The sequence below is a fragment of the Galeopterus variegatus genome, unplaced genomic scaffold, assembly GCF_000696425.1.
Source record: "Galeopterus variegatus unplaced genomic scaffold, G_variegatus-3.0.2 Scaffold3210, whole genome shotgun sequence".
NCBI lineage: Eukaryota > Metazoa > Chordata > Mammalia > Dermoptera > Cynocephalidae > Galeopterus > Galeopterus variegatus.
Window position 1 is genome coordinate 27,819 of NW_007729321.1, and position 14,816 is coordinate 42,634.

Below are 14,816 nucleotides of genomic sequence, written 5' to 3' on the forward strand. Positions count from 1 at the left end.
TGATTAAAATCATACATATACAAATGATACTTTCATTTTCCTCTGTTTGTAATCTTTAACATGAATTTTTATCTCTTTTTAAGTTGGTGGTCGTTGCTTTTGACGATGGTGAGCCTGTTTTGTCCAGCAGTGCCACAGTGAAAATTCTTGTCCTACATCCTGGAGAAATCCCACGTTTCACACAAGAGGAGTATAGGTATTGATTGCTATCAGATTTTGAAATGCATAAAGTGTTTAGTGTTTGAGGGGTGGTTCTCAACATTAATATAATGTGAATTTATCAATAATGTGGGCTGCCTATTCCAGTTTTAAGTTTTACTAAATTAACATAACGTTATATTTATTTTAAAATTGAAGATAGTTAATATGACAATTTAGGATAAAAGATACCTGTTTTAGCAAAGCTTTGATGAATAACAGATCCTTTTAAAATGATTAAAGCAAGCTTTGAAAAATACATTATAGGTTTGGGTTTAAATTTTAACTGATTGATGATCTGAATGGTGGGGAGTAGGCTATTAGTTTCTTGTTACTGTCAGGTAGAATATATCCAATTTTGATATTTAATCTGCAATAATATTTTCATCTAATCAGTGTGTATATATATGTGTGTATAAATAAATTTAATTTATAATATATAATATGTTAAATTATATAATATATTAAAATTATTTATACACATGCATACTATATTATACGTTAAATTTATATAGTTAGTGTGTGTGTGTGTGTGTGTATATATATATACACACTATCTCAGTCAGGTAATCAGCTCAGGCTGCCATAACAAAATACTATAAAGTGCATGGCTTAAACAATAGAAGTTTATGTTTTCACTCTTGTGGTGACTGGCATCTAAAGTCCAAGATCAGGGTATCAGCGTGGTCAGGTTCAGGCTGTCCTACTGCCTTACAGACAGCCCCCTTCTCCCTGTGTCTTCCCATGATGGAGAGAGAAAGCAAGCTCTCTGGTGTCTCTTTTTAACACTAATCCCATGATAAGGGTATCATTTATCATGACCTCATCTAAACTTAAGTACCTCGCAAAGATCCCATCTACAAATACCAACCCATTAAGGATGAAGGCTTCAACATCGATATCTGTATCTCTCTCTCTCTCTCTAAGTATATATACACATACATACATATATACATATGTATAATAATATATAATACATATTTGCAGAAGAGTATCATAAACCTTGCTATTACTTCTATCCAAACATGAAGCAATTATGAAATACAGAAATTTTAATTTAATTGTGTTTTCAATAAATTCTTCACTTCCAGAGGCTCACTGCCCTGGGGTGGAAAAAAAGAACTATATGAAAAATGCAATATACCACGAAAACACAATAATAGAGAGATCACAGTACTGAGGAAGCATGTTGGAGAGACACTTAGCTATGTTTGAACATGATCACTAGAGTTTTGAGCCATAGAAAAGTAGAGTTCAGCCTGTTCACAAAAATGTAAACAGATGTTTCACACCAAAGTGTCAGCAATATACAGAAGTATAAACAAAACCTGTGAGAGTCTACACTGAATTCCACAATAGTTTGGTAGTTCAGTATATCCAGAGAAAATTCAGAAGTTGGACAATGATACTAATTGAGGCTCAAGAAAATAACAATTTCAGATCATGGAGGATTTTATCATGTTCTAGAAGTTGTACTATAGTACTTACAATTTCTAAGATATAACTAAGAATTTTAATCTGCAGCAGGGGCTGAGGTACTGCAGGATGAGGTAGGTGAGGGACATATCTGGGAACACTGACCACATTGAACCAAGTAGTTTTCTTCTTCTATAAAAAGCTGTCTTTATAATACTCTAGCACACAATTAAATTATGAAATATAATTACCAGAAAATCCCACATAGCACATATGTAAATAATTGAGATGTAAACTATATGTAAACAAAATAAGAATCCTTGGTCAATCTGATTTAAAAGCCATTCTCTCTCCCATGTCAATTATTACCAATTTTCTTCCTTCTTACTGGCATGGTAAAACTTGTGGACTCCGATTCTTTGCTATGGGCTATAGAGTTTTCTGATTTTGGAGAACTTCTCTGGATGTGTTTACTTTGTTGTTCTTGAGAACCAAGATGGATATAAACTCACTTGGTGTCTTTCTAACTAACTTTTCTAGATCAGATAATCACAAAATAATCTACTTACTATCTGAACTAGCTCAAAAAAAAAAAAAAAATCTCCTAGTTTCAGCCCATCAAAATTCTCACCTTTGTTCTCCAAAAATTTTTAACCCAAATCTAGTCATTCCTTGGGAGCCCCAAAGGAAGAAAAAAGAGGTGTAGTGCTTAACACTTCTTTTTAAAATAAACTCAGTAAGTGGTGTCCTGTTTGGGGGGTGGAGCTTTCATTTGGAGCTCATCATTTCCTTATTAATAGAAGTACACTTCCAGACGTCTCAAATTATCACATTGCTTATTATCTTTCTTAGCTAAAATATTGTGACACTGACGCCAAGTCATGGATCAAATCAAGACATTGTTCATTTAGTTCGCTTTTTAAAGGGTCCTTGTTTAATGCAACTTTTTAAAAATAAAAATGTTGTGTTCAATGACTAATTTACCACTTCATACCATCTCTACATAGAACTACTATCTGCAAATAAATTATATTAATAAAGTTATTAATTTAGTGAACAAACCTAGCCAATTATTTGATGCTAAAATTAACAGCAATCACATAAAGGAGAATTTTGACCTTCCAGAACTTTTCTAACAATTTCAAGACTGCCCTTGATCATCCCTTTTAACTTGTTATTCTGAATTGTAAAGGCAATTTTGGTAATCTTGTTGAATCCTACTATTTACGGATAGACTCCTATTGAAAAATCAATATCATTGTCATATGGATTCAGTAGTACTCAGGTACTGAAAATGATTGTTTTGATTTGTTCAGACACTTCAAAAATTTAAATAATATAAAAATTATACCAAATATGGGCAGATGACACTCCTTTTTGGATAAATGCTATTAACTGAATTTAAATGCTTATGTAGATTTAAATTTGAACTAAATCGTGGAATGAACTTTTAAAAAAAAACTTAAGGCTGATATTATCTTCTTCAATTACCTCGCTATTACTTTGAAGATTTTTGAAGAAGCACATAGCAGTGTGTCGGGATGCCTCCTAAGTCCTTTCCTCCATCTCATGGGCATATCACTAGATTACATTTCCTAACCTCAATTGCTAAGTGACTTAGTTATGGCCAATAAAATGTGGAACTAAGTGATCTCCACCATTTCCTGGCCAGGCTTATTAACCTTTTCCCTTATGGATGGCTGAAATGGAGAAAATACTCGAGGGAAACATAGGAATCAAATGATGACAATTATAAAAGCAAGATAAAAGGAACCTTAGCCCCTGAATCCCACCTTGGAGGACAGCTACCTAACTAGGAATACCCTCAATGAACTGTTACATGAGAAAGAATTTAGGGTTTGTCTATTATATTAGCTGCTACTGTTTCAATTAATATACGTTGTTCAACATTTTATTGGTTGGAAGCAACTAATCAAATAATATATTAATCATATTACAAATCTTTCTCATTTATGTTGCAATATTTCCCAGTTTGTTATTTTTTAAAATCATATTTGTAGCAGAACATTTTTATTCTTGCACTTTCTTTTCATATGTTCAATCACCAGCTTTGGAAATATGCTGATGCCATTTCAGATTGCTGTAAAGACCAACAAAGTTTCCTTCCTTGACAGAAAAAAAAAAAAAAAAAAGAAAAAAATGAATTATAGAATGGTTTCTGAAAACTTCATATGCCTCCTTCCCTCTCATTTTGTTTTTTTCAAATTCATTCACTGCCTAAGCTGCATGCACAAAAATCCGAGAGATGCTAAACAATGTTATTAAACTTTGACTATCAGAATGATTCCTTGTGTTGGGATTATTCCTGGTGGGAAAACTTCTACTTCCTGTGATCATATTTGGGGAAGACACCATACAATAGTGCACGATTTCTGTTTTAAGTAGGGTGTGGGGATAAGGATACTCATAGGTTCCAAATGGAAAGTGGTAATCTAGGCTAAGTAGCACTGTGAGATGAGGTACACATGGTTTTTACATACCAAGAATGTCTTCGTTTCAAAATTGACATTAGAACTCCTTAGGAAAAAAATAGTTTTCAAAAAAGACTAGGTGTTAGAGAGGCTTATAAGAAAAAATATTAATTTATCTTAAAATTTTAAACAGAATTCTTGACACACACCTCCTCCGCCCCTCCCCAAACTGACCCAGTTGTCTTATTTATTTTTCAGTGGCCATTAAATCATTAAATCTCAGGATAATCAGATTAGTTAGAGTAGCTTAGGCTACTGTAAAAGGAAACCCCCAAATTTCAATGGTTTAAAGAACTAAAAACCATGTACTTTTGCTCACATGACAGTGTAAGTTGAGTGTTTCAGGTTGGCAGTAATTCCTCTCATGCAGTCCTCCATGCAAACATCCAGGGACCTGGGCCAAATAAGGGTTTATTATCTTTAACATTCTGTTGAAAAATAACTCCGGTCATTGCCATTTCAGCCAGTCCAAATGAAGAGATTTCCTTAACCAGGTGAGGTTGGAATTGCAAATTTCACTTCAGCTCACATTTCATCTTAAAAATCTAGGTATATGTCCACACCTGGATAAACCAGGGCAGAGGAATACTGTTCCGGGCTAGGCAACTATATCTTAGCACCACCTCTATTATTGAGCAAAAGGAGAATATAGTGTTGGTGAAGAGCACGTTCAATGTGTAATTTTAGAGAAGTTATAAGTTTTAATTGTATACTAGTCATTTTTAAGTGACTGGTTTCTATTAAATGTACAATGGGGCACATGAGGTAATGATATGAGAGAATAGGAACTTTTATTTTTAAAGATGTATGGTAAAATAAATAAAATTGTTTTTAAAATAATAAGAGAATGAATGTTTCTTTTCTTTGAATTCAAAGCAAGTCTCAGATAAACATTCTGATTTCAGTTTACCAAGTATTAATATCACATATTCCTAACCAAATTTTTCTGGACATCAAGATAAAATTTAGCTATTTGATACGATTAATTACCTCCTTCATTTTTCTAGGTCTCATTGTCTTGATCACAAAAGTGGAAAAAAAAAAGAAAAGAAAAAGAAAATATTACAGTAATGTGTAAATGAGAGTTATGAGCTGTAAACTAGCTTTATGAAGACCATCAATAATGTTTGAGAGATGGTATTTAGTATTTGGCATAACATTTTCCAGTGTACCAGTCCTATCTTGACAGAGAAACAAAATCCATTTTTCTTTTTTTTTTTAGAATAAAAAGCATTAAAATATTGAGCTACTGGTAATTGCTTGGTTGCTGGAGTATAACAATAGACCTATCATTATTTTCTTCTAAAATTATAAAAGCACAAAATAATAAGCAACCAACAAATAGTAATATTATAGTAAGTACTTGAATATTTACTAAAAGAAAAACCTACTGGGTTGCCAGCTAAGTTTTTGATGACACATAATAAGTAGTTTATCTGACCTATATAAAAGTAGTAATATAATAAAAACCCAAATGCTCCTTTCACATACTTAATTATGTTGTGCCTCTGTTTACTTTTCATATTAAAAAACTTCCTTACTTTCTGTTAATGGTTCTCTGAAAAAGAAATAATGAAATTTGTAAAATTATTCAAGGATTTTACAAAGGCCACCTTTTACTCAGTAAAATAATTTAGGTTGGCATTATTAAAATATAAATTGCACACATTATTTTCTCGCTTATAATATATAATATGGGAATATTTCATTTGTATTGGAGAAATATTCAATTTTGCCTTCCCTTAAATTCTTTGAACTGAAGTTGTTTCCTGATGAGTTGGCTTCAAGTAATGTTTAAGGGTAGGAGGAATGTCACAATGGAAAGCAATTTGTCCCGTAGAGATATATGTTTACTTTTATAATGGCCAGATTTATATTAATTCTTAAGTATTCATTTGATTTTCTTTGCTCCCTAGGGCTCTTATAGTACTTGAAACAGACTAGTTCTGTTAATTTCATGACCCCTTCAAACCCGTCTTTCATAGAGTCACTTCATTAGATTAAATGGGGGATCAAGACATCATCTGCTTCATCTGTTATTAGATGAACATTTACAAAATCTAGAAAACACTGAGTTCTTAAAACTTTTCAAATATGCATTCTATTCAGACTGTATAGTAGTCCTTTCTGCAACTGCAAACAAGCATCCATATATTTTAGAATACATATAACCAAAAAAATAAATATATAGCAAATCTGTGTTCTCATGCATCGTTTCACATTCATTTGGTTCTTTCAATTTCTCTTTTTGACATATAAGGATATATCAATAATATTAGTGTCTTAGTGTTTACATGCCCTATGTAATCTTTCTCTGTTCTTCCTTTCCTAACCTTGAAACAAATCTCTTAAAGAGTTAATGACATTTTTTTTTACTCTTTGTTGTTGAAACATCCTCTTCTTCTCTTTCCTCAAAATAACGTCTAGCTGGCTTCAATTTCTTTCTTTCTTTCTTTCTTTTTTTCCTTTTTTGCAATGAATTAAATCCAGGTAATAGTCCCTACTTCACATAAATGCTGTAACCATAAATGTTAAGTTATTACCATTCAAAAGATTAGAAAGTTTCTTTAAATGTATATGTATGCAATATCATATCTTTATTTAAACCATTTTTCCATAACTTGGTTTTCACTGGAATTGAGAAAAATAGGTTAATATTTTAACATAAAAATATCATAAAAATTAATTTTTTTGATAAATTAATTTATATCATAAAAATTCTGTTTTCAGACTCATATCACGCAATAAGTTAAACAGATCATACAGACCATTTAGTTGACCTAATAATTCAATACTTGATTTATCAAATATCCTTGCTACAAGGCTGACTAGGCTCTTTCAAAATCTTAGAATTGTGAAGAACTTGCCCCCTTCAATCTTCACAAAGATATGAATGTTGAGAAATTAATCCTTATGCCAAAATTATTATTACTGTATTTATTCTTTTAAATTATTTTCTACACATTATTTTCTGAACCTTCATCTCTTTTAGCATTCACTCTCTCTCTCAAATAGTATGACTGAAATTGATTTAAACACCCTATTTGAGGGAGTGACAAAAAAAATGCTCTCCTAAGTATTAACAGACATCCTGACAAGGATTGGGCTTTTTAGGAAAGAAAACTGCATAACTGCTAGTGTCTGTCATTAATGTGGAACAAAAGAGTGACAGTAACCATGTGTAGCTGCTGACCTGAAACAAATGTTAATTTCAGTTCCTCATGCTAATTTAATACACCCTACAACATATGGCAAACTCTTCTACATTGTTATTATATTTAAATAATAGTTAACTCTATCCCTCAAGGTTTCCTTTTAAAATTTTTATCTATACATAAATATATACATATTAAATTTATTCAATTTGTTCATTTTCATATTAATATAAACATAAGACCTATTTTAATATACACTAAAATTCTATCTTAATATCTATTAATTTTTTTGTTTGTTTGTTTTCTTTTTTTTTGTGACTGGTAAGGGGATCGCAATCCTTGGCTTGGTGTTGCCCGCACCGCACTCAGCCAGTGAGTGCACCGGCCATCCCCACATAGGATCTGAACCCGCGGTGGGAGCGCCGCTGTGCTCCCAGCACCACACTCTCCCAAGTGAGCCACGGGGTTGGCCCAATATCTATTAATTATTTATCTTTATTTTCCTTAAAACTTTGTCCTTACATTCATGAATATTTTAAATTTATCATATGTTTTTCAAAATACTAGCAATCCTTTTAAATATTAATCCCTTTAAAATACTTTCTTAGTTCAGGTCCTCCAACAACAAGACACCAAGATGAGGTTTAACAAGCATGTATTTTATCAGGGGAAATATGTGTGTGAGAGAACTGGGGAACAAGTAGGGTAAGGCTGGGAGAAACTTCAGACCAGAATGCATTCTAAACCCAAGTAAAGAAGAGGAAGGGAAGGTTAGGTAGAAACGTCTTAGACAACTGGGTCATTTGAAGTGATTACTATGTCATTTATGTATGGTTTTGCAAGACACTTGGGTAGTTCTCAAATCACAGTCAAATGTCAGAAAAGTCCTGTGTCTTCTAGCAAGGGAACTGCCTCAGAATCTGTGCTATTCTCCATCCTCATCTCTACAAGCAGTTCCTAGGAAATATGTCCTGCATACAAACACAGATTTCAGAACACAGCAACTGCTAATTGCTTTACCCAAAAGAAAAGTAAATTTCCTCCTATCCTCCTGAGGAGAGGTTGTTTTGCAACTTGGACCAAGGTTTGGCAACATAGTTTCCTCCCCTCCCACAAAAACCAGGAGATAGGGACAGACACTATTTTCCTTGATGATTACATTTCAGAGGAATGGCTCCCATGTCCTTGACAAGGACATTCCTGGGTCGTAAACCTGGTAAGAAGTTTTTAAAAAGATATGCATCTCAAAGGGGCAGAGAATTTACCATTGCAAGTTTTTTTGATCAATTCTGCTTCCTAAAATTGAAGGTCTGAGAGCATACTCTTTTTTTTTTTTTTTTTTTTTTTGCGAGCATACTCTTATTGCTGCCACATGTCCATGTTTGATAAGCTGTTTTCAAACAATTACCTACACAATCTTCTGAAAAACAATGACATTTTCAAAGTCAGTAAATTTATTTTATATGTCCATCATTTAACCTACATAGAAATACCAAAATCCCGATAATACTTCAAATACATTTTTTTTTTTTTTTTTTTTTTTTTTTTTTGCGAGCATACTCTTATTGCTGCCACATGTCCATGTTTGATAAGCTGTTTTCAAACAATTACCTACACAATCTTCTGAAAAACAATGACATTTTCAAAGTCAGTAAATTTATTTTATATGTCCATCATTTAACCTACATAGAAATACCAAAATCCCGATAATACTTCAAATACATAATATCACTTGATAATAGACAGACTCTTGTAGGTCAAGTTTAGAAGTAAATATCATGGAAAGGTCAACACTTCTGGAATAGATCATAGGTCTAAATGTGAATATTGATTTTGGGTGGAAAATGCAGCATCATACACAATTTATCAAAAAATATTCTCAAAAACAATTATTTACAAATATTCAAAAAATGTTCCCTATATAGATATACCTTTGATAGTCATTTAAAAGGGAAATGTATCAACCTTGATTATTAAGGATTTACATGCTTTAAAACCATGTTTATTCATTTTTAAAGATTTATGTATTTTAAAATGAAATTTCTCTAAAAACAGAAACTCAGAATTTATATTTGTACGTACAAAAAACAGAAAGTGCAAATATCCCTAAGGTACTTTTGTTAACCTCTTGAACAAGATGATACTTTACTAGTTTTGGAGAAAATATTGGGAGTCATTTTTAATTTCTATCATTATTCAAATTTAATGTTTCAAATTCAAAGTAAGAATACTGTACATATGAACCTCTTGACATTTTAAAAAATTTTAAAAAATTAAAGTAAAAAATTCGTACTTTGCTTATTAATAAAAAAAGAATTTTGTGATAAATAACAATGTAAAAGTTGTATAGAATTTATATTTAAAATAAGTTTTTCATGAGTCTTCATATTGAAGAATAAAATGAGAGTAGATTTTGTAAAGAATTGACAGTACCTTACACTGACAAACACGAGCATCATTCTTTTACAGACCATACAAGTTTGGACTTGGGGATTCCAAGGAAAGATTTTTAATCAATCAGGACTATATTTTACGGAGAACCATTGGTCTTTATTGTAAAAAATGTAAAATAAAAAAAAGCTATCTGAAAACTATTAATATAATATAAAACAAACCCATATGCAGAGAGCATCACTTGATTGCTAAAATTGTTTGCTATTTTAAATTAGATTTATTGTTCAGTATGAGAGCTGACTTTACCCGAAAATAACCTTTCCTGTCTTTTTATGGTGCTATGAAAATCATCCCTCAAACAATATATTTTGCCTGTTTAACCACTGGAAAAATGACTCTGACAATTCTTCACTACAACTTTCATAGGCCTTCTGTACCCACATGGAATTTAATTTCTCCTTCACATGTTCAAGGTTATGCATGGTTTGGCATTTGCTTTATTTAGCAGAGTGAAACAAGCCTTCCAGTAACAAAGGACTCACGTCCAAACAATTCACTTTGAATCCACTGTTCAGAATTTAGGACAGGCTTTTCAATATAAATCTTATGGTCCATTCTTCTTTCATTGTGTCATATATGTGGGAAATTTTGATTCAAGTAAACCACATAATAAGATACACTTATTTTAATTTATTAGTAATTAATGCAAACATATTTTTGAGGAGAAATAGCATATGAATTAGAATCTTAAGTTGATAAGTCTGGAGAAATAGGTAGAGCTAGATTGTGAAGACACTTATTGAGCCATATTAAAGACCTTGTTCATTATCATAGAGAAATTTGAAGACATTGAATGGTGTTAAACAGGCAAATGACATTGCAGAGGTTTTGTATGGGAGATCACTCGATGCTTCTACATTCTGTACAGAAAGTAAATTTTTATGTAATTTAAATATTTATTTGCAATCATGATATTTTTATCACCAATTTGTAATGGTAAGGTCATTCATCTCCAAACTCCTCTGGTGCTTAATAGCTGTGCCATTTACTTCATCTTCTTCTAATACTGCATTTTATTTGGGGTAAACTTTTCACACATGGCTCTGTGCCATTAAACAATGTATATAAACCAAAATCACATGCACAAAAATAGAGTGATAGGAAATATTTAATTGCAAACAAGGGAAAGCAGAAATCACTATCTTCCTGTCAAATAATCTATAATTCAGAACAAAATTCTTATTATATGTATATGGTCTGTCTCACTAAACAGATTGTAAATTTCTTAAGTGAGAAGTCAAAATTTTTTACTTTACTATCTCCGTATAGTATTAAGTATAGTGAAGATCACATAATTTGTTGTACAAAGAAGGGAATTTTGAGAGTAAAGCGGTGCACTCTGTAATACTAGGTCGAGGAGTACACACAGGGACTATCACAGGTAAACTGAATCATACGATCATTGGTACCTCCAAATATCATACTTTGCTTATGATAAGTATTCTGTAAATGATTGATGACCTACTGGTCTAATATTTGTGCCTGGAGTTTTATTCAGCATAAGATTTTTTTCCTCTGTGTATCAGTTACTTATTTTTATATAATAACCCTTACAAATTTAATGGCCTAAAACAATAGTTTTCTATTTTTTTATGATTCTATGGTTTGGCTAAGTGGTTCTTCTGCTGGTCTCACCTGGACTTGCTTATGCTGCTATCAAAGCAAAAAAGGCATCTGACAAATTTAAACAGGCAAGGAAATTTTTATTTAAGACTATTGCAATAGGAGAGAGAGGCCAGAACTTAGTCTGAATTCAGTTCTGCTGAAACAAAGGTCATAGAGTTGTTAAGAACTGTGGTGGGGAGATTATAGGCCGTTAGTGTTTGCTAATTGGCTTTACCCAAAAGAAAATTAAATTTCGGCCTATCTTCATGACTAGACATCAGAGTTCCCTTCCACAGAAACCAGAAGACAGGGACACTATTTCCCTTCCACAGAAACCAGAAGATAGAGACAATATTTTTCTTGATGATTACATTTCAAAGGGATGGCTCCCATTTCCTTCGGTTGTAAACCTGACAAGAAGTTTTAAAAAATTCCACAGAAACCAGAAGACAGGGACACTATTTCCCTTCCACAGAAACCAGAAGATAGAGACACTATTTTTCTTGATGATTACATTTCAAAGGGATGGCTCCCATTTCCTTCGGTTGTAAACCTGACAAGAAGTTTTAAAAAATATTTACATATCAAAAGGGCAGAGAAAGATTTTACAGTTGCAAGTTTTCAAGAGTAAATACTCTAAGGGAAGTTAAGAGCCTAGAGTGGGGAAGAAATCTGTCTAAACTTTTCTCACAGGGGAGCTTTAAGGTTACCTTGTTTGGGCCAGCCCGGTGGCGCACTGCTACAGTGCACCGCTTGGGAGTGCGGCGGCGCTCCCGCCGAGGGTTCGGATCCCACATACAGACCGGTTCCCGCTCACTGGCTGAGCGAGGTGCGGGTGCAGCACCGAGGGTTGCCATCCCGTTGCCGGTCCCGGTCTGGTATGGGCGCGACACTGAGGGATGCGATCCGTTGCCGGACACGAAAAAAGACAAAAAAAAAAAAAAGGTTACCTTGTTCAATATACATTTAGCTAGTGGGTGGGTGAGATCTAGGGAACAGATGGGCCTCTCTCTCCATGTAGTCTTCTACCCTACAGGAAATTAGACTAGGTTACTTTCACATGCTGCCTCAGGGCGGACTAGAATCCTCAGGGCTTCTTGAGTTTAAGGTCTAAAGTCACAAAATGTTACCACCAACACACACACACACACACACACACACACACACACAAACACACTACATTATGTCTATCAAGGCAATTTGCAGGGCCAGGCCAAATTCAACAGGAGGCTAAGTAGACTCCACTTCTTGATAGGATAAGCAAATAGAAAAATTTATGCCCATTTTTAATTAACCAGTTTATATCTTCTGTCCACAACTATTTATATTTCTCTCACATGCACAAATTAAAACAAAACAAAGCAAAAATATTATGGTCTTAGGATTTCCAAAAGGATTGTCCCATTATGGCATCAGGCTTGAAGTTCAAGATCACTTCCTTTAAGGCAAGTCTGAATGTGGACAAGATTCCTCCGGGGTAGTTTCCCTTGATTCAAACACTTGTGAACTAAACACTAGATATCTGCCTAAAATTCAATGATGGAATAACAGGAGAATCATAACAGACACTTCTGGTCATCTCTCTCTCTCTCTCTTTTTTTTTTTTTCCTTTTTTGTTGTCTTTCTTTGTGTCCGGCAACGGATCGCAACCCTCAGTGTCGCGCCCGTACCGGACCGGGACCGGCAACGGGATCGCAAACCTCGGTGCTGCGCCCGCCCCTCACTCAGCCAGTGAGCGGGAACCGGTCTGTATGTGGGATCCGAACCCTCGGCGGGAGCGCCGCCGCACTCCCAAGGGGCACACTGCAGCAGTGTGCCACAGGGCCAGCCCATCTCTCTCTCTCTTTTTTAATGAACCTTATCACATGCATCTAGAAGAAGCAGGTAGACCCTTTCAACATTCTGTCTGGAAATCTCCCTAACCAGACCCACAACTTCATTAGTTTACAAGCTCATCTCTTCCAAGTTATTACAGGTGACAATTTTGCTAATCGTTTTGCAACTACCAAACAAGAGTTGTCATTTTTCTAGCCTTGAATAATTATTTTCTCATCACCTTTACGTCTTCCACCAATAGTTTATTCGCCATTCCTCCAGCCTCCCTTAAAAGCTTCCCTGCTCTTTAATTGAAACTTTATTAGCAAAAATATAAATGAAAATGTAGTACCCTCGCACCTTCAAGTAGTAATGAATTTGTCTATGTGAAGGTCTTGAGTACTGACTGTATATTACCTCTCTTAATGTCATAATTGTAAATGTTCACAATCTTCCTAAAGTATGAATAACACAAGAAAAAATAATTTATCTCTATTTTTTAAAAGTTCTGGCAGGAAAACAATGTCTATTTTTATTGTTATTTTTGAGCTAGTACATTCAACTGTTAACTTAGAATAAATTGAAGTATAAGATGCTTTATTGAGGTATTATTTTTTCCTTTTGATGTTATTTGTATGACTACATTAATATATTTCAAGATCCTATGACAATTTCTATGACTATTTCATACCTACAGGCATAGAATATAGTATAATCAATAGAAAATAACAAATAAAAACATTAGATAGATTGTTTCAAAAGTTTACTATAGTGACCTTAGAAAAGATCAAATGCACAAATTCAAATGCTTAAGGAGAAAAATATAGGTAAATGAGCTAAAATAGAAAATTATTTTCAATTCAATATATTATATATATAAATACCTACAAGGAGTTGTCAAAAAGTTTGTGGAAAAATTTGTACTATCTCTCAATTCTATTTTTCCATGAACTTTTTGAAGTACTCTCATAAATGATAGCCTATTTTTAGCATGTAGATCGATGAGTCACCCAGGAATGAACATGCCTAGTAATTCCTTTAAAAAATGCAGCCACATGGTTCCACTCAAAGTTAGTTTGTAGTTATTTAGGAACAGAAAATAGAAACAGTGCATGCTTACTACTGAACTTCTAACCGAGAGTCTAGTATTAATGCACTTACTGTATTTTACTATAATTGTTTGTGCACTCTCTGGTTTGCCTGTGAGGCTATAAGCTCTGTGAATCTTGGATCCCCTTCTTCTCTGTGATCTTTGTATTTGTATTGCCTAGTAGATTCCAGGCATACGGTATATGTTCAATAAATGTTATTGAATGAATAAGTAAACCTCTATAAGTAAAATCATTGTATTTTGTTGTTGTTTAAAAGTTTCAGAGATAACCTCTACCTATACCAGTCTTCCCCTCTGGTATGTTGCACTCTCTTTGTGACTTCTCTCCCCCTGAGTGACAGAGTTGCAAAGGATTACTCAAAGCCCATTTCTCCTGAGCAGTGAGTAGCCCCAAAGGGGTTAATTTTCCAGGAACCCAAAAGGAAGAGGCATTCCTCCTTTGAAAAATAACATGAGACTGGGGTCTTCTCCAAGTATTTATTCTCCAGGCCAGAAAGTTACAGAAAAAGAACATAGGCGGAGTTATGGCTAAGTATAGTTTAACAATAGAAGCTGGTAACATCAGTGAAA

General features: G+C 33.6%; 1 protein-coding gene across 1 annotated transcript in view; it reads left to right on the forward strand.

The window, feature by feature from the left end:
* Nucleotides 1–14,816, forward strand: part of LOC103600058 (protocadherin-15-like) — a gene marked incomplete at its 5' end in the record, with an annotated part of 167,732 nt that overhangs the window by 3,983 nt on the left and 148,933 nt on the right. The window contains one exon of the mRNA XM_008584293.1: nt 84–196. Coding sequence (XP_008582515.1) covers nt 84–196 — 113 coding nt within the window. The remainder of the gene's footprint in view (nt 1–83; nt 197–14,816) is intronic.